At 35.8% G+C, this 19,936-nt stretch overlaps 2 protein-coding genes across 2 annotated transcripts in view; one reads left to right on the forward strand and one right to left on the reverse strand.

Annotated features, from left to right (window-relative positions):
* LOC136822032 (uncharacterized) overlaps positions 1–9,619 on the forward strand; it is a 13,918-nt gene extending 4,299 nt beyond the window's left edge. Inside the window, exons 8-11 of the mRNA XM_067078252.1 lie at positions 478–656; positions 4,878–5,015; positions 5,698–8,037; positions 8,849–9,619. Coding sequence (XP_066934353.1) covers positions 478–656; positions 4,878–5,015; positions 5,698–8,037; positions 8,849–8,925 — 2,734 coding nt within the window. The 3' untranslated portion in view covers positions 8,926–9,619. The remainder of the gene's footprint in view (positions 1–477; positions 657–4,877; positions 5,016–5,697; positions 8,038–8,848) is intronic.
* A 520-nt stretch (positions 9,620–10,139) lies between these two features.
* LOC136821999 (L-gulonolactone oxidase-like) lies at positions 10,140–17,344 on the reverse strand. The gene is made up of 5 exons (XM_067078216.1): positions 16,679–17,344; positions 15,236–15,566; positions 13,614–14,120; positions 11,999–12,420; positions 10,140–11,170 (listed from the first exon to the last, which is right to left on the reverse strand). The coding sequence occupies exons 1-5, from the start codon at positions 16,703–16,705 to the stop codon at positions 10,679–10,681; spliced, it is 1,779 nt and encodes a 592-aa protein (XP_066934317.1). The 5' UTR covers positions 16,706–17,344; the 3' UTR covers positions 10,140–10,678.
* Between the last annotated feature and the right edge of the window lie 2,592 nt (positions 17,345–19,936).

Here is a 19,936-nt window from a genome sequence, read left to right on the forward strand (position 1 = left end):
GGAATTAGGGAGAGTCTGTATAATAACGATCTAATGTTATCCACTGTACCACAAATCTTGAAAATGAACATCTAACTTGTGTAGGTTTTCTCAACCTGGCTTATTACCTTAAGGGAACTAACGAGTAGGCCTTTTTGTACCTTCACTTTTTGCTAAAACTTTGACTGTTAAGTATTTGAATTGGGGAAGGTTCCACGGTTGACAGAGGAGTGGAAATTTCTGGAATTTTTCACGGAAACTTTAAATCTCAAAGAAATTTTTGTCGGAATAGACCATATCGGAGTTTTTAATTTTTTTTTAAAAAGCGATGCATTGTGGGATTGTTTCGAGTGTATCACAATAGAAATCTCTTAGGAATTCCTCGAGGGAATTCTTTCGTAATACACTCGAAACGATCCCACGATGAATCGCTTTTTTAGAAAAATCACAAACTCCGATAAGGTCTATTCTCAAATGTTTTACAATAATGTTTTCTAGATATCCTGAACAGCAAGTCAGTATTCCAATGCAATTGACAATCGGACAAGAATATTATATGGAAGCACTACATAAAGCCGGGACGGGTGTTGATCACTTAAGTGTTGGAGTGACGTTACCAAGTGGACGGAATGAATGGCCCATACCAAAGAAATATATACGATTCCGACCACATAAAGGTGAGATTATGAATTTTTGTAAAGACAAGTATCTTGGTTTAAAGAAGGGTAGATTTAATCAAGTTTCTCGAAGACTTTTGTTTATTTTAAGGCAAAAATGGAAAGATTTTATCAAAATTTTAGCTCGAAAAACCTTTTACAACATTGCAGTACACTTTTTCTCATTACGACCTTTACGTTGCACTTTCATCAGCTTAAAAGACGTGCCCTTTCAAGTCCTTTCACTAGTCGATGCTCCCTCACAAGTATCCTTTCTTATAATCCATCTCTGGCAAAATATCACGAGTAGCCAGTACGCGCTGGAAGCCTTCGGTTATAAAACCTTAAGGTGTTTGATACTGGTTTGTATATACCCCTCGAGATACAGTGCCATATTGTGTTGTTACAATAAAAAATTGATCTCGAAAGTCGTGTCAAATATAAGTGAATAGGTCACCGTGCAGCCATATGTATATTCGGAAATTATCAATTTAAGCCTTTAGGGCTAACTTTCCAGTTCAGCTGGTTTATTATGTGTCAACTAGCCTGTAGAGGTCCAAATTTTTGAGCCACTTGGCGGGAATATTTTATTCAATGATTGCAGTATCCAAATTATTGTATTTCATTTTCTAAATCTCAATATTAGACTATTATACTGCGTATATATCAGTATAATTTCGAAAGAAAAAAATCTATAAATATTTGCGTATCTTTTTGAGAATTTCATTTGAAAATGTTTGTCGACTATAACAATGGAATCGCTGTGAAAAAAAACTGGCCTTGATAATTTGTAAAATTTGTAAAAGTTTTTTCGTCGGATATAATAATCTTTGAATAAGGGGAAAACTGTGAAATCAAGAGAAATAGGCCGAAAAAGCTGACTTAAACTTACACGCTTTTTTTATAAGAATACACTTTATAAGAATGTCCATGATGAAAATGGCCAAAAAATTAAGAATAATGCTAAGAAAATCACCATCATGGAATTTGCTACTCAAGCTAAGAATGGCATTTTTAGATTATTTTTGATTATACATTGTCAATTACCCCCCAAGTAAGGTTCGCTCCTTTCACAAAAATGCCATTTATGCTCGAGACGTATTTACTAAATGTTTTAATCTAGTCTGAATAAGGATCTGATAAGGACCTAAGAATGCTGTAAGAATATTTTAGGATGATTTTCCCTAAAAAGTTAAGAATATCCATGATGAAATGGATTTACACCATTCTTACAAAAAAGCGTGTATTTTTATCGCTTCCTTGTTATTATTCAAGAAGCATGTATAACACTATAACCTGCTGAATTAAAAGAATAGCTCTTGTTATTTTTATAAGGAAAGGTACCGAGATCCTTTAAATTCTTTTACTCTGGAGGTGCAAAGAAATATGATATTAATTGAAAAATATAATTTTTTTTGAAAATATTTTTCGACTATATCAAAAGAATTGCTGTGAAAAAACTGGCCTTAATAATTCATGTCTTAATTTTCAGAATAATGCGAATCTATTTCCAACACCTTATTGAAAAGAATATATCTACTATTTTCATTTGACTGAAAAAAGCATAATTATTAGAAAGTCATCAAAATTGAAAAACGAAGAATTTGTCTCGCTGTTAATAACTGATTTCACATACAATAATAATTTCTTGGAGCCCTTCTATTGTGGGAATTGTTATTGAAATTTAAAGATACCCCGTCGCGTAGTATCCTATACAAAACGAACGAAGAAGTTATCCGAAATGACAATTTCTTGATGAAAACTTATTTTTGAAAATTGCGGACGTTTAAGGATTTGTTTTCAAACAAGTCGATATTGTTTGCTTAAACTGCAAGCTTTTTTTATATTGAAAGGACGCGGTTGTGGAAAAATCTTACAGAGAAAAGAAAAGGAAACAAATTTTTTAATCACAGCATTCAATTGAGCGCAATATAACAAATGACCTGATATAAAACATGTCCCTTTCAAATATTCATATATGAAAAAAAGGGATATTTGTGAAAAACTTTAAAAAACCTTGAAGAGTTGTTGTTGCAGCGGATAAGTTGCTTTTTTGAAAAATGGATGTTTGGGGACACACCTTCTTACTGTCACTATTTTTCTCACTTGCGGTGGGAGACAAGTCACGTGGTATTTTTCAATTAGAGAAAGAGAATTACGCCATTGTACCTTCAGTTACGCCAAAATTAAGAATGGTTACGAGTAGCCAATTAAAGTGCTTCACATATTGCTTACGATCTTTTACAAAATGTACAGTTGTGGTCGAAACATTGAGCATCAACAACAAGTACTCCTGTCAAATTTACGACTCGACTGATTTTGGAGACGAACATTTTGTTGAAAAAGAGAACTCAAAGATCTATGTTTCCTTTTCTGAACCATTAATTGTTGGAAACATTGAAGACAACGTTGAACCTGATGGTCAAGCATCTCCATTAGAGAGTTGTGAAATTGCCAAAGACAAAGATTTTAAAAGTGGTGTTTATCTCATCAAACATAGCAATGGAGAGTCGAGACATGAGTATTGTGATACCTCAGATACTGCGGATCAGTGGATTAACATTCAACATCGTTTATCGTCAAGTGGAGATGGAGCCTTCAATAAATATATGTATTGGCATAAAGCAGGACGATGGCGGGAAATGGCTTGGATTGACCAAACTCTTCACTCAAACAAACGGGAAATCAAACACTCTGGTTCGATTGGAGGTTCGCTTAAACGACGATCGATTCTTGTATGTGATTTTCAAAGGGTTTTATGTTGAAAACGAAACGAATAAATTTCGGTTGCATACTGGGAATTATTTGGAGGGGGATGCATGGCTTGGTGAATTATGGAAGTACCATGATGGGATGAAGTACTCAGTGCGCGACCAAGACTTCGATACTAAATCCGGTTCTTGTAGTCAAAGTTTTGGTAATTTTGGATGGTGGTATAAAGCGTGTATAGGAATCGATTTCAACAGTTTAAAATTCAAAAACGGTACCATGATTCAGTCGTTCAATGAAGGTGTAATGTTTATGAAGATTACTGACATAGCAACTTTGGACTGATGCAAGTTTGGGTGTCATATTTTGACCACGTGATCGTAGTTAAGAGACTTTGAACTGATTAAAGTACGGTGACTATGGAAAATTCTCCTTAAAAATTTATTTTTGCAAATTATGTCAGCAATTCGAAATCGCGTTTTATGAGACAAAATCTGGAAAAACAGCCCAGAAATTCCCGTACTACAGAATTTCGGCGAAATTTACCATACACATCCAAACTAATACGTAGACAATCCAGTTAAAAAGCAAACTAGATAAGAATAAACTTTGTTAGCATTTACGTTTTTTAATAAGAACATCCAAAATTTTGGATGCCTTCGGATGTTCTTAACTTTTTGAGTTTCAAGGTTAAAAATGTTCTTAAAATGTTCTTATTTTCACCATTTTGAGGGTATTCTCGTCTATTTTCTTAATAAATCGGGTCTTTCAGGGTCCTCAAAGCCTTAAAATGTTCTTAAATTGTTCTTAGTATTTTGGCCATGGAAGCCTTATGTTTTTATATAGTTTGTTCGTATATAAAAATAATGTTTATATTAAAACCCTTAAACTGAAGATTGTTTGAATAAAGACATGTAACTGTCAGTAGTGAAGAATGACATCACTGCTTCATCTATCATTATTAGCATATAAACAGATGTACATGTTTTCTTTTATATAAGCAATAACCTTTTTGAAGCATGGCTTGTATTATACTGCATTGTGTGTTAGAATAGAAAAAAAAGATAAATTGAAAAATATTTCAGGCTAGCGTATAATATGCTTTATGCTTAGGACATCTGCAACGAGCCTTCATATACTTTACAAGCGTAATGCTTATAAAAAAATATGTAGTCAAAAGTAATACCGTGTTGGAAAGATGTGATTTTAAGTGGGTGATCTCAAGGCATAAAACAATTCATTCAATTCGAAAATGGACATTTTTGCTACAGGAAAGAAGCTGAAACTTTGAGTATTGCTGTTTTCAAATTTTCACGTAGCGCGTTTGAATCATGCAATCAACTTTGTTTTAGTTTGTTCATTATGGACCTTCCCTCATCGAAAAATTGCAATTAACCAACTCTAATCCGATTTTAATAAACTTTTTATTGTAACTATTTTGCTCTTACTGATTTGAATTATTTTGATGGCAATTCATCAAAATATCAGAAAACATCTTTGAAAACTCAACTTGACAAATTTTATCTCTCATAGATCTGTTATCGACCCGCTTGAACGTGCCCTGTAATTATGAATACGAGCACCCCGCAACTTCAACCAGCGGAAATACTGCAACAAAGTCAACATTAACTTCAAGTGAAAGAGTCGTAGGCGATATCGAAGCACTTATGGGTAAGTAATTTAATAAATAGACTGATTCAGCAAAATAAAGTTAGGGACTATCTTCAAGCAAACCCCAAGCAGGCTGTATGTATTCTTAACTGACATAAATTTCGAATCAAAACAAACGAAACAAAAACAAACATAAAACTATGTGCAGGTCCAAACGGGAAATATCTTAAGACTTTGGGCTGTTTTTAAGGTGTTTTTAAATCATCCTGTACATATTCTTTCTACCATTTCTAAGTAAAATGGCTGATTGTGAGTGAAAATGACGTCACACTGAATCGGTCTATACCCTTAACTGCACCTTTCTCAAGTAGAAAAGTGCTAGAACCTTTAGAATTGGCAAATAAATTTGCAGCCTTAAGCTTTGCGCGGCTTTTAGAATTACGGACTAAACCTTGCACTTTTTTGTTTTCCCGTATCATATTTTTCGAAATCAACATGGCGTCCTCCAGCTTTTTGCCCCCCCCCTCTAATATGAGCTAAAATCCCCTATCTGGCCTTCCCCCCACATGTCTTTAAAATTTGTGCTCCATCCAATTGGGAAATCCCCGTAGCCGTATTGTATAAGGGTTGCGAAGTGATGATCCATCTAAGAGTTCAAACTTTACGCTTAATAGGGCTCAACCTTTGGGTAATTGAGTTGGCAGACTCAACCTAAGTATAATTATTTTTTTAATTTACTTAGGAGATGATGAAGACTTGAACATCCAGCCTGTAGAACACAAAAACCTGAATAACGGAGTTCAAAACAAACTTTTCAATTTCAACGAAAATGAAGGACAAGGCGAAAAGAATTTCGAACAAAAGGATACGTCTTCATTTCAAGAGGAACAAAATCTAAATTCGTACAATAATGGTGTTGAAAGCTTCGGTGGTAGCCAGGCTCAAGAACGTCAATACAGTGTAGAGCCCTTGCATGAAGATCGACAGCCGCAATTACGACAGAAAGTAGAATATTACGTCACTCGAAAGTTGCCCGATCAAGTGAATGAAAAAGCTGTAGCAAAAGTCAAAATTACACACTTAGAATTACCGTTCGGTCGCGCGGACGGAAAAATCGCTGATGACGCCTTGACTATTTTGGGACGCATGGATAAAAAACAAAGAAGTAAAATCAAAATTGTAAGAAGTAAAACTGGAGGTTTCACTTTGAGTGGATTACCGTCGGCTCTCTCGGAGAAAGAAGTTAGCCAAGTTGCCAAAGGACTTGCCTCAGTAATGGAGGAGAAAGAGAGTAAGGGAAAAAAAGAAAAGGCGAAAAATCTGAAGAATGAAAAAAATAAGGGATTTGCAGATCTGGAAAAGGAAGATTCGCAAAAACAACACGGAGCTGATGAGACGCCTGATGTCAATAAAAATGAAAAAGAAAAACAAAGTTCTGACGATTCACCCAAAGAAGATGGAAAGAATAACGAAAAAGAAGAAAAATCTGAAGAATATCAAACATCACCTGAACTAGAAACAGCTATTGAAAAGTTGAGGGAATCCGGTAAAGAGGAACACCCTGGGGAAACTGAGAAAGAGGAACACCCAGGGGAAGCTGGAAAGGAGGAGCATCCAGTGGAAACTGGGAAACAGGACCATCCAACTGATGGAGGGGTACAAGAGCCAGAACCAAATGGCGGACATGGAGAATATTTCAACCCAGCCTTGATTGCCATCAAAGAAAAGGAGGAACAAGTAAAAATGCAGGCAGCTGGAGGGGTACCCCTACCACCCATCACCGAGCACATCAATCCACTCCCTGAAGGACCACCACCAGATGCAGAACCTATAGACACTACCTCTCCGGTCAGCTCACTGGGTGATCAAGTAGAGGATTTGGAAAAGATGCCAGATCCAGTTCCTCCACCTAGACCGCATGCTTTCAACCCTGCCGTTATTGCTTTAGCACAGAAAGAAAAACAAGACGCTGGGTTAGCTCCTGCACCTCCTGCCACCGATGCCCTAGGCCATCATCATCATGATAATAAGGGGTTCAACCCTGCTCTTGAGGCAGGTCTAGAGCAATTGAAAGAAGAGAAAGATGCTCAAATAGAGCAAGGCGATTATCATGGACACAATGTAAACCCTGCTTTATTAGCAGAAGAATTGAGGATGAAAGATGAAGCAGAAGGCATCAAAACACACACTAAATTGACACCCGAACTCCAAAAAGAAGCAGCAGCAGAGATTGCTGAAGCAAATAAAGACCTGGATTCGCCACCAGTCAGTAGTCCACAACCAGAACCAGGCGAAGAGGACCCATTCCACCCAACCGAGGAATCGCTAGCTGGACACCAACATGGTCAAGCGGGGCAAAACATTGGAGAAAAAGGTTCCTCATCAACAGCTGGTCAAATGCAAGAGCTCCCCCAGAAGATTCCTTTATCAAACTCTATCTCCATCCCTGAAGTAGCACAGTCAGTTTCCTGGCATGGTGCCTCCTATCATCCATGGAATAAGGCTGCAGAAGCTGGTTTAATACAGGCTCATCAACCAGGTGGGGGCTCTCACTACGGAGTAGGGTTACCCGATCATGGACATGGTAGTTTGATCGGACCTTTAACACAGAAAGAACCACTTATCGAATCAGTAAGTGTTCTTGGAAATGCGTTGAATATACGACCTGATCATACAGGGCCTTCGCAAACTGAACGTGTGGGTAACCTTGCTACCACTTCACAACAATCTCCTTCAGGAAGCCTGGATACCTCCACACAGCAGCCTGCTTCAGCTGCACCGCAACCTGTGCAGTCCCATCACCAGCAAGGTAACGTTTACCTTGGCGGAGATAGTATCGGACAACCGGTTAGTGATACCATTCCCGGAAGCATCGTTGGTATAGGGAATGAGAAGCCTGTTATCCAGCCGGTTGGTGACTCCCATCTCCCTACAGACGTTAGTACGGATCAGTTACCACTGTCTAAAGAAGACAAATCATTGGAGATCAGTAGATTAAATGATAATGATATCTTAGATGTGGATTTAGAAGGGCTTAGCACAATGCAACAACAAAGTCTAGACCAAACTTCACATCTTCGTGGTAAGTAAATATTGTTATAATGGTACTAAAGATTTCACGTAATCAACTCAAGTTAATGACCTCGCATGGCTTATCAGTGGGGGGCGTACGGTTTTACGGAATTGCGGAAATCGACCCGGAATTTCGGAAATCAGGCAAAATTCTTTCGGTATTTCGGAATTCTGAAATTGTTTCGGTATCGGAAACCCGTGAATTTTTGCTTCGAAATTTCGGTATTATAAAGTTTTTATCCCCTTTTTTCGGAATTCATACATGAAAAATCAAAAATTAGTCAAAACGGGGGAAAAAACCCAAAAAATCGGTATCGGAATTGCAAGTATTTTTTTACGGAATTTCGGAAATTTTGGCAAAATTGTCCGGTATTTCGGAAATCGCAAACCCCGTACGCCCCCCCCCCCTTATCAGTGGGTTCTAGGCGGTCCTTAAGAATTCAGGTGGCCCCTGGTATTTAGATGGCCCTACTGGAAAAATATTCTAGATGGGCCCTAAAGTTGAAAATGTTGAAAACCCGAGAAAAAGTGAAACTTGAGAAATTGTATAGGTTTACCTTTAGAAAACATTTTCTTATGGTAAAAACAACACTTTTAAAAATACCTAATTATTAAAAAGCCAACAAAAAGAAAATCAATGGCCCCTAGCCAAAGACTACTTGTAGGTACCAGTTGCCTCGAGACCTTTTAGCCCCCCCAGGCTATGCCACCCGAATGACAATGGTATATTATTTAAGGGAAAATTTTCTTAGGTTTTTGATAAGCACTGCAAAGGTTGCTTCTTTTCACCATGATTTATTTTTCCAATTTTTTTTTCACAGATAAAATTGCAAAACCGAAGAATAATAGATCGAAGCTTCGCCGCAAACGCAACAAAATTACGTACCCAAAACGTTAGACACTCTTCTCTCTCATTAGCTGATTAATGATAATTTGAATATTAAATTGTCACTCACGATTACAGCAAAATAAAATGGGTAAGGGTACAGTGATTACGAACATCTGCTCAAGTTGGAAGGTATGGTTGTGACATACGTTTGAGGCATGGTAGAATAAACATTTGACATAAAAATTTGAATATGGGGGTGGTGGAGGATATAACGTTTTTTGGAAATTTATTCCCCGGACTGTAGTGAGTTTTGACCCCCCCCCGGACAACAGAGCTTACCTCCCGGACAACCATCAGTTGAGCCCTCCGGGCATTCACAATTACCCCGAAATAGAGCAAATTTGCCCCAAAACCAAGGCAAATTTTGCAGATTTTAAACTACCCCTGGGCAAAATATCTAATATATCCTCCACCCCCATATACAAAATTTTACTGGAAGAGCCCAATGGATTCGAATTTGTTGAATATTGTTAAAAGTTTGAGACTTGGCATTGCTATTGAATATCTTACTGTAATCATCAAGTAGTTTTAATTTTGTTCTACGATATATTATAATGTATTTGCGTATACAATACAGAGTTGTAATTTTGTGATTTATACAAGTTAAGGTACGTGAAATTTAGTGTAAATAATTATGCATTTAGATGAAATTAGTATAGTATACTTTTGAAATGAAATTAGAATATACAACTACAAAAGTCAATGAGATTTCCCGTTGTTGGTAAAAATTAAACCCTTTTCTTGAATCTAATGTTGGCAATACACTCATCCTCATTTCAAATCTTCACAATAAGTCAAATGTATCAAAACGTAAGCACCATGTTTTTCTGGTATACAAAATACTGTCCGAAATAGATCCGCACTGGTTAATAGCTTCCTTCTATACTCCAACGATTTTCTACTGTCCTGTCAACATTGCCTACGGGGCAAGGGGGTTTGAAGATTGAAGTCTAGGATTGTAACATAAAAGTGCTTAATTGTCCCATCCCATCGTCCCTCCCTAGCGTGCCACCCGATTGTCCAACTCTAGCTATTCAACCCAGTATTCCACCTCATTGTCTCACCTTACTAGCGTCCCGTTATATTAAAATATACTTTGAAGTAAGAAAGATGATGATATTAACCGGATTTGATTTGTAGAAATTGGCTCATAGCGTTTCCATTAAAATTTTCCTTTTTGGCGAAAGTGGAGGCTAATCATTGAAACGTTATAAATTTCCAACAATAGAATATGTATTTGCATTTGGTATACAATATACTGTTACAATATCATAAAATTTAAAATGTCTTTGAAAGCCCTATAAATCTTTTGAAATAAATGGCACCAAGACGTGTAAATAGTAAAACATTTAGTTAAGAATTAGTTTAGTGTAAAGAAAGATATTCAAATGCACTTATTTTTCCGCTAATTTGTTTCTCAAAATTCGTCCTAAAAAGTGAAGAAAAATGAAGAAAAACGAGTTTGATATACTCCCATTTGTTTTTTTTAAATCACAGTCCCAGTCAGTTATGTGTTTCAAAAAATTTGACCTGGAAAAACCTGTCAGATTAAACAAAATAAAGAAAAAAATAGAAGACACCGAAACGTCAAAAATAATGAATAAAATTAAATTTCTAGTTTTAACTTTTTTTACTAAAAAAATAGTCTATTCCTCTTACCCCATGAAAGATGAAATATTTCGTACTTGGAAATGCTATGTATAATTATTCAAGGCTAGCCGAGGTCTGTCGCCTCCGCAAGCAATTCAATTTTTTGTTCAAGCTACTTTTTAGAGTCAAGCTTAATAATATCACCAAGTTGTGCTTTCCAGTACTCGGTAAGAAAGACTTTTTGTGGATCATGTTTTGACCTCAACACGTTCCATTTGATCAAATTCGATTTGTTGAATGCCTCCATAATCTTCTTACTGTCATATTTGGTGCGACCGTATGTTTCCCCAACTTCGGGTAGAAATTTCCCCCAGTGGAAACAGATTCCCTTGATGTCCATTAAAGCATTCCAGAAATTGGCGAAATAAGCTGTTCGGTTTTTGTGCTGGGCATCATCAATGTTGTTGGCATACCAAAAAGGATCAACACGCACCATATTGCCCTGGTTGGACATACTAAGCCAAAAATCAGATTTCTTTGCACCATAAAACTCGATAGGTGTATTTGAAGCTTTCTTCCAACCATCTTGACCACCAAGCATCTTTGTTAATCTTCTCATGACTTCATCACTTTGGTCTATTGGCATCCAAACTTCCGTGAAGACCTGTGGACGACAAATAATAAAATATCTTCTAATCGCCGTATCAAGTAAAGACAGCGTCGAACCCGTTTTCAAACAATATGTTATTTTCTATAACAAAACACTTGATAAAGTGATCGCGGAACGCCTTGCTTGAGATCAAGAGAAATAAATTCATTGTTCAGAGTGTCGCGTGTCTAAGTTTTTGAGAATTCTTTTGTTGGTCAAAAACCTATTTCTGTTCTATGATCTTAACCTTAAAGCACTCAAAATTCTTAGCAACCCAGAGCTTGAGTTCGGATCTGTTGCAATGTTTATCTAATGAAAATCTGAGTGTTTATTTATTTTGTACCAACTACCAGCAAACATATTTGCTATCCCCAAGGCTGTCTATTTGCTTTATTGATGTGTAAAATATGTAAGCTCACGACAAGAGTTACTATCGTTTTTAGGACCAAAAATTTGGGAATTAATACCAGATGAGTATACTGTAGTATTTTTAAGGAAAGAGTAATCAATTGAAGTCTACATCATGCCCGTGCAGAAACTGCCGGAAATATATTGACGGTGTTGGGTTTTTGTAAACACCTAACAAAATGTGAATAAACTTTTATTAGCTGTCAGTTACTAGCTGTTCGATTTTGTTGTGATAATTCTTTTCCTGTAAGTCATGTTTTACACCAAGCTGGGACTGTGACTTTAGTGTATATCAACTTTTCCATTAGTGGACTGGGGTTGTAGAATCTTACCATTTCTATGATAGTGTCAACGACAAAAGTTTTAAAATTTGGACTGAATTTTAGTCTCGAGTTCTTATAAAATTGTTCTTATAAAAAAATAGTACAATCTTACCATTTTCATGGTGGTGTCCACAGGGACTTTATCATCTGTGGGTAAGGCTTTCCACCACAAGTCACAATAATGCGATTCTCCTTCATCGCCCAGTGGTACAAAAATCTTGAAAATATACCGAATGATGATGTCCAAAACACAATCCAGAATCAATTCAAGATCTTTAAATGGAATTGTATTCTTCTCCAAATTTAACAGAAAATCAATCAGTCGTAATCCTAACATGGCTTCATCTGGCTTCGTAGCTAATTCATTTACGTAGGAGTTGATATTTGCGAAGAACTCCTTGTGTGGAACACGACTACATTCCCAGGTTTGAACTCGATCAACTTGAGGGAACCATAAGGCACGGTAATACTCTTTTTCTTCGATGCTTTTCTGCAGTCTGTAGGTTTGCTTGGTCGGGTCTTTAACTGGTTTACCTGTAACCAAACATAAAATTACTGTAAAACTCCAAAGTAAACGTCTCCCTCGGTTATTTATTTTCGAAAAAGAAGTTTTAGACCCCCACCCCATTCTTATTAGACTCTTATTTAATTTTGAAAACATCTTCAGCTATAAAAAAAGATAATTTGCTCTAATTAGCTTGGTTTTAGTTACTTTATTTTGGGGGATTTTTAGAGGCATAATTTCCAGACCCCTGGCAAAAGGTACCCCATTTATTATATTTAGAAAAAAAATCGACCCCCTTTTATTCATACTACACCCCCCCCCTACTACTCAGGACCTCAGAGAAAACCATAGTCGTCTTCTACATTAACAGATATCAAATAAAATAAAATTGAACCCCCTTTTTATTCATACTACCCCCACTACTACTCCCACTACTACCCCAACTACTACTCAGGACCTCAGAGAAGACCACAGTCGTCTTCTACATTAACAGATATCAAATAAAATAAGAAACCCAGATGATACCCTTGTCAACTATCTACCTTACCGTGTAGTCAATAAAAAAAATTTATGGTGGGGTAAAAAAAAATTATGGTGGAATAAAAAATAATGAGTAATAACTTTAGCGAAAAATACTCTCGTGGAACTAAGAGAAAAAGGAACATTTTCTCGAACTACCTTAAGTGGATAAATTTTCGCGTGGATTAATTTTCGAGGTTTTCGCGAATTTTGGCCATTTTCGCGAAATTTAATCCAAGCCAAATTTTTAAAGGCATTTGATTCGCGAAAATTAGTCCACGCGAAATTATTTGGAATTTTACAATCGCAAAAATAAAAGTTCGCGAAATCAAAGAAAGAGATCACTTTCTAGAAAACATGTTACAATCAAAGCATATTACGAGTTCAACTCTTCATTTCAATGAAAAACTCTAGTAACCTCCTAAAAGTACTTTCTTAGAAGTTTTATGAAAGCTTTTGAGTGACTTTGTCTGCCTTTGTTCGATTAAAAAACGCATGTCTTTTCTAGTTACAATTTATTTAGTTGCGAAATTAAATAAAGAAGGTCATTTTTGCGAAATTTAACCCACGCGAAAATTTTAAAGACCCTTGATTCGCGAAATTTACCATCCACGCGAAATCTTTAAATTCTCGTCTCGCGAAAATTAATACACGCGAAAATTTATCCACTTAATACCTTTCCAAATGTATAAAATGGAATTACCTTGTGGTCCGATAGTAGAATCAGCAAATTTCTCATTTTTCTCAATCCCTTGCACCAAGAATCTTTTGGATACTTTGAAAGTGATATTGGTGACAACCCCAAACAAACCCATTGATACACCCACAGCTTTCCACAAATCAGTACCTCGTTTTGCATGTTGCACTGTTCCGGTCCCGTCCACAAACTCGATCATCTCAATAGCTTCACTGAATGCATAAGTTATACTGCCCCCTGCCGAGCCAGTCAGCATAAACCCACCAACCGTCTGCTGCGTGATTCCACCGAGGTCCGGTAAGGCATAACCCCAAGAATCGATTTGGTAATTAAAAGATGTTGAAATTGATGACTTGTCTTTGCCAGTAACAATATCGTCAGGGTTGATACCTAGAGAGCAACCACCACCGACTTTAACAAAAATGTGAGGGTCTACGTTTTGTTGTGTTCCTGTCTGGGATGTTTTTGTTTCTGTCTTGTTCGCCCCTGTTTTGCTTGTCACAATAGGGTCACCTAAAATGAAATTAATAAAAAGATAAAAAAGCCTTGTGATCTGTATTATGTAGGTACCACGCCGGTTGGGGTGCAAGGTTTGATGGGTCAAACGCCGAGAATTGAATTGTTTATTTGTACAGTTTTGCTATATCTATATCGAAAGATCGTTTTCTACTAAAAAAATAGCAACCACACATAATAGTCTGCAGTAGAATTTTGAGTCAACCTAGAAAAAGATTTTATAAAATCCTCCTTGGATCCTGCTTGGTCGAGCGATCAGTGTATCAAGCGACAGTGACCTGTGACGATGAACCGGAATATGGTGAAAGATTTTATATTGGACTGGCTGAACCCAAATTTAAGAAACGCTTCGCAAACCACAAGTCTTCATTCGCAAATGAGAAGTACGAAAAGGAGACAGAACTTTCTAAGGAAATTTGGAGGTTGAAACGTAAAAACCGACACCCAAAGATTACTTGGAAAACAATCCGTCGTTGTCCGCCCTTCAACCGTGCCTCGGTAAAATGTTCACTTTGTCTCAATGAAAAGTTTGAAATTGCAACATTCAACCAGCCCGACAAGCTGTTGAACTCCAGAAACGAACTGATTTCGAAATGCCGCCACGTGAACAAGTTCACGCTAAAACAACACGATTCGAAAGACTGACGTCAATTGTTGTCAAAAGAAGCCAGTACATTGTTCTTCGTAAACATTCAAAACGAACTTTAGTTTTTTTAAATTTTATTTTCAACTGATGATCGTCTCCCACGGCGTGAAACTATTAGTTTTGAAATAAAACTCATTAGCTTCATTCGACAATAGTATATATATGCTTCCGATTCCGATTGGTCAAGCACTCTTCTGATGAATGAGAGTTCAACTCAACAAGAAGTAAAAGGTTTCTATATACCGTTGGATCTACAATCTGACGTGAGCAGCATAGTCGGTTAAATATTTTCGGAATTTTAATCTGAAATATCAGAAGTGTTCTCATAAATGTTGAAGGTTATCTTTAGTCTTTAGGTAAATAAATTAGGCATATTAAAAGGTTTGAGCCTTGAAAATTTTAAAAACATCGGAAGATAAGTCAAAAATGAACTTTTTCCGATAAATAAAAAGTGTATAGGAATTACCTTTATCATCGACCAGCGTCATTTTACGATAATCACCACTCAGGACAATCATCAATACATTCTTATCACCTTCTTGTAATTGGTCACCAATGGCATCCGGAGCTGAATGGTTCGCACCAACTACTCTTAATTTCTTACCATCTTTCTTAGCTTCTGTAATCCTTGCTTGCAGTTCTTTCAAATTACTGACGATTTTCCATGATTCTTGCATCTTGACATTTGGAACTTGGTCACTGGGTATTGCATTTTCCTTTTGCGTAAAAGCCTGTTGGACGAGCGCAATTAGCTGGTCGTTGTTGCCAAATAAATTACTCAATGTTTTTTCGAGCTCCTAGAAAATAATTTCAGAATAATTTCATTTTATTAGTTTTGTATGCTCTAGCGGCAAATTAGTACTAGTAATCTCATGGTTATGAGGGAAATTCGGGATAAATTTCCCGAGGTCAATTTTGAAATTTTTTGAAATTTCCCGAGTGCAACGAGTGAGGGAAATTTATCCAGAATTTCACGAAAACAAGCATGGGATTCCTGGTTAATCTCATGGTTTGGGTTGAAATTCTAGCAATTCTGAGAGACGTCAATTTTACACTGGAAATCAATCTGAAACTTTAAAAAGAGGTCTGAAAAAAGTCATAGAAGCGCGATTCGAGTTTTAATTGAATAATATTCCATTTAATTAAGCCTTCGAAGTTAGTAAGAAATTTGAAAAAGGTGATGAATTTCCAAACGATGGAAATTTCACTTTCGCGGGAAATTACAAAATCTAGGAGGGAAATTACAAAAGCTAGAAGGGAAATTACAAGTTCGCGGGAAATTACAAATTAACGTAAGCTAAAACGTCAATCGAATTTCAATCAACCATGAGATTATGTCGCTTTATACTTAGATTCGATTAATTGCAGCCTTATTAAATTTCACGTTTTCGAAAATTTCTTTATTTTTTATCGCGAAAATAAACCTTATGAAAATACTGTAAAATAATGTAAAATTACTATTTTGGACGGATATTTTTGACTGATTCGCGTAAATTCAATCTAGAAAATTACGCAATTTATCTCCCTAAAATCAAAGAAGATTGCAAAGAAAAGAAAAATAAATTTACCCCCACTGCTGAGGATATTGATTTTTCGAAGTATCGAACCTCCTGGATATCCTAATTTATTCGTAGTAAAGACTCCCTGGATATCAACTCTTAAAAATATGTTCAACCCCCTGGATACCCTCTCTTATAAAGATGCTTACCCCTGGATATTGTATTTTTTAACTTGAAAAGACACTTTACCCCCTGCATATCCGCTTCCTGGTAGATGTTTTAAACCCCCTGCATATCTACTTTTGGACAAAAATTGTCAACCCCTGGATATCCGATATCCTCAAACAGGGGGCACGGACTATTTCTGGAAAAGCCCATTGCAAGAAAAGAAAAGAAAGTAAGTTAGTTACCTCTCCTTTGATATTTAGCAAACTCATGTCGATTCTTTAATGAATTTTCCAAAATATGAATTTCTCAATGTCCACCAATCTCTCGAAGGACTTATAGTGGAAAGGAGTCTTGTAAAACACTTGGAAATTATCATATGGCTTACAAAACAGACAACAATAGATACTTGTCTAGTTGCTTTGTCTGGTAAAACTTTTGAGGTTTGGATCCAAGTTTTAATAGACAATTCGACAATTATGTCAGCTAATTAGCATAACAATCAACAACGTCTAGATATTGCCAAAGGAAGATATTTTCAATATACAACAATAACACCAAAAACCCTGTAATCCACACAAAGAATAATAGCAATAATCATAAGCAAACTTTTTACATTTAGGTAATTTTTGCTAAGCCTCAGTTGTTATTCTTATATATTCTCGCGATTTGAATCTGAAAAGGTGTTACTACTACCTCCATTTTAAATCATGTTCATTTTAATAGCTATTCCAGAATTTGTACGCCAGATTGTCCTTAGTATTTGTGTTGGTTTGAGCTAAATCTGTGTCTCGTGTTCTTATTAAATTATTCTTATAAAAGCAAGCGGTATTATGGTACGGTAGTCTCCAGGCAGGCTTTAAATAATATTTGCCAAATAAACGTGTTTTTGATAAAATGTCTGCATATTTGCAAGATCTTACGATTTTTCACCTTATTTATCAAGTTCTCAAGGCTACAGAGTCGTGACATCATTGAAGTCTCTTCTTTTCGTATTATTAACCGCCACGTAGCTTGCTGAAGTAAAGCTAAATATTAATACTAGACTTAGACTACTCAAATTGTCCGCAGTGTAATCCATACACACTTTAATAATGCCTAAGTTAGGCTGATCTAATATGTATACAAATATAATGGATTTTAGTATGTGTGATCTGTAGCAAGTTAGTAAATGATGAAAGCTCTCACCATTTTAAGTGTGATTTCTGTCAAAATCACTTTCACAATGAGTGCAATCTACCTACTGTGATTAATAAACGAACAGTTGGTTCATGCCTTTCTTGCAACTTTTTACTCTTCTCGTTTCACGTTTTTTTTAAGAAACACGCTTTTAAGAAACACGAGGCTCAGAACAGGGGGGGGTCGGTACTAAAATGTCAGACATATATGAGTACTAAAAGGATTTTCAAGAATTTCTTGCATACCACCACCTATTTTTCGAAAATGTTATTTTAGTACACATGTACTAAAATTATTTTGAGTAATTTAACATAGATACCACCCATTTTCACGCCCTTTTACGAGTTTAAATTTACCAAAATGGGGTCATTGTTACAAACCTAGTCGAATTTAGCGCATCAATCTGCAAAATGATATAATTTTATTACTAAACTGTGCTAAACTGTACATAAAAATATTTTTAAAAAAATATTTAAAAAATAGGAAAAATTCTGAAAGATTTCTGAAGATTTTTTCGAAAATTCCTGAAAAAAAAATCAAATTTTTTCCAAAATTGTTAAAAAAATGCTCCATTTTGGCTGATTTTAGAACAAAATACTAAGATTTTTCAAATATTTCTTTAAGGGACCACCTTTTTGGTATTTTAGTACACATGGTACTAAAATTATTTTTGAGCTTTTTTGCATACCACCACGTCACTAAATGTCATGATGTCTGAAATTTTAGTACCGACCCCCCCCTGCTCAGAATGCCTAAAAACTAAGAAACATGCTGAGGCTGAGAATGAGAAAATAACATTTTTTAATTCGGTTTTTTTTAAGAACCTTCCAATCAAAACAAATGTTTTTTTTCTTTGAATGAAAAATAGGCTGATTATGTCAAAAAGTTTAGAAACATATGTAAGAAACATCTAAGGCTCAAAAGGCCGATTTCTTAAGAAACATTGAGGCTGCTTGGTAAAACCAGTTTCTTAAAAAAAACATGTAGCATCTGCTACGATTTAACTGCTGCGAATTTCAGGTTTAACTATTTTCATCCCCTCTTCTCAATACTATCAAAAAATTTGAATCAAACAATGATAATGTCATCAATGCTATTGGCTGTAACTATCTTGACAATTCAATCTAGCACACTTATTGATAACATATTCTTTAACCCTACAAAATTCAAACCCAGTAGTGGGAATCTCTTAGTTGGAATTTCAGATCATCTACCTCAATTCTTAGTACTTCAAAACTCCAAAATCAATAGTGCCCAAGAGCCCAGGAATTATAGAATGTTGAAAAGATTCAATAAAAACAATTTTACAGCAGATTTTCAACGGGTTGACCGGGATGAACTATTAGCGCTTGAACTTGCTGATCCTGACATTTCTTTTGAAAACTTTTAAATCAAATGAACACTCTTATAAATAGCCATGCTCCTTTGAAGAAACTTTCACGCAAACAAATCAAGAAAGGTAGTAAACCCTGGGTAACAAAAGACATTAAAATTGCAATACATATACGAGAGAATCTGGAAAATCTATGATGAGAGAAAAAAATATCATAGCTAAAACTGAACTGAAAAATCGCTTCAAATATTACAAAAACCAAATTGTGAAACTGATTTGCAGGAGTAAAAAACAATCATTATAAAAACTTTTTTCAATTCCAATATAAAAAACATTTGGAAAAGCAAAAGATGACACAAATCATCAACTATTTTCTTGAATGTCGACGGATTCATCACAACGGATCCATCACCTCAGATCCGAAATGCACAAGTGAGTGCAGGGGATAACCACCCTTGTCCTTCCAAAGCTGTCCAATTAAATCAAAGTCTGAAGTGAAATACCTTGGGGTAATTTTTGATGAAGGTTTAACATGGGAAAAGCATGCAAATTTATTACAGCAGAGAGCATACCTGGGGTTGAACAAGATCAAAAGGGTAGGCTCAACTTTGAATGACAACACAAAGCGATTATTGATCAATGCTTTGGTATATCCCCATTTAGGATACTGTGTCAATACATGGAGCAACACATTGTCTCACATTCGTAGGAAGTTTGAACCATTGTCCAGGCAGATAGACCGGGTCACGCCAATGAAAAACCATTTGATAAGGTAGCCAATTATAGTACTGCTCTTATGACTTTCAAAGCTTTTCAAAAAACATGCCCTTCTTATCTAATAATAATAATAACAATAATAATAATAATAATAATAATATTCTAATTCTAATATTTTTTCACTACGTATATCTTTAAGTCCTCTATACCAGAAATCCTTGACGAGACATCTTTGAAAGCGGAAAAATTTTTCAAACACGCAGATAAACAAACA

The sequence above is a fragment of the Clytia hemisphaerica genome, unplaced genomic scaffold (genome assembly GCF_902728285.1).
Source record: "Clytia hemisphaerica strain Z4C2 unplaced genomic scaffold, Clytia hemisphaerica genome assembly, whole genome shotgun sequence".
In the NCBI taxonomy this organism is placed as follows: domain Eukaryota; kingdom Metazoa; phylum Cnidaria; class Hydrozoa; order Leptothecata; family Clytiidae; genus Clytia; species Clytia hemisphaerica.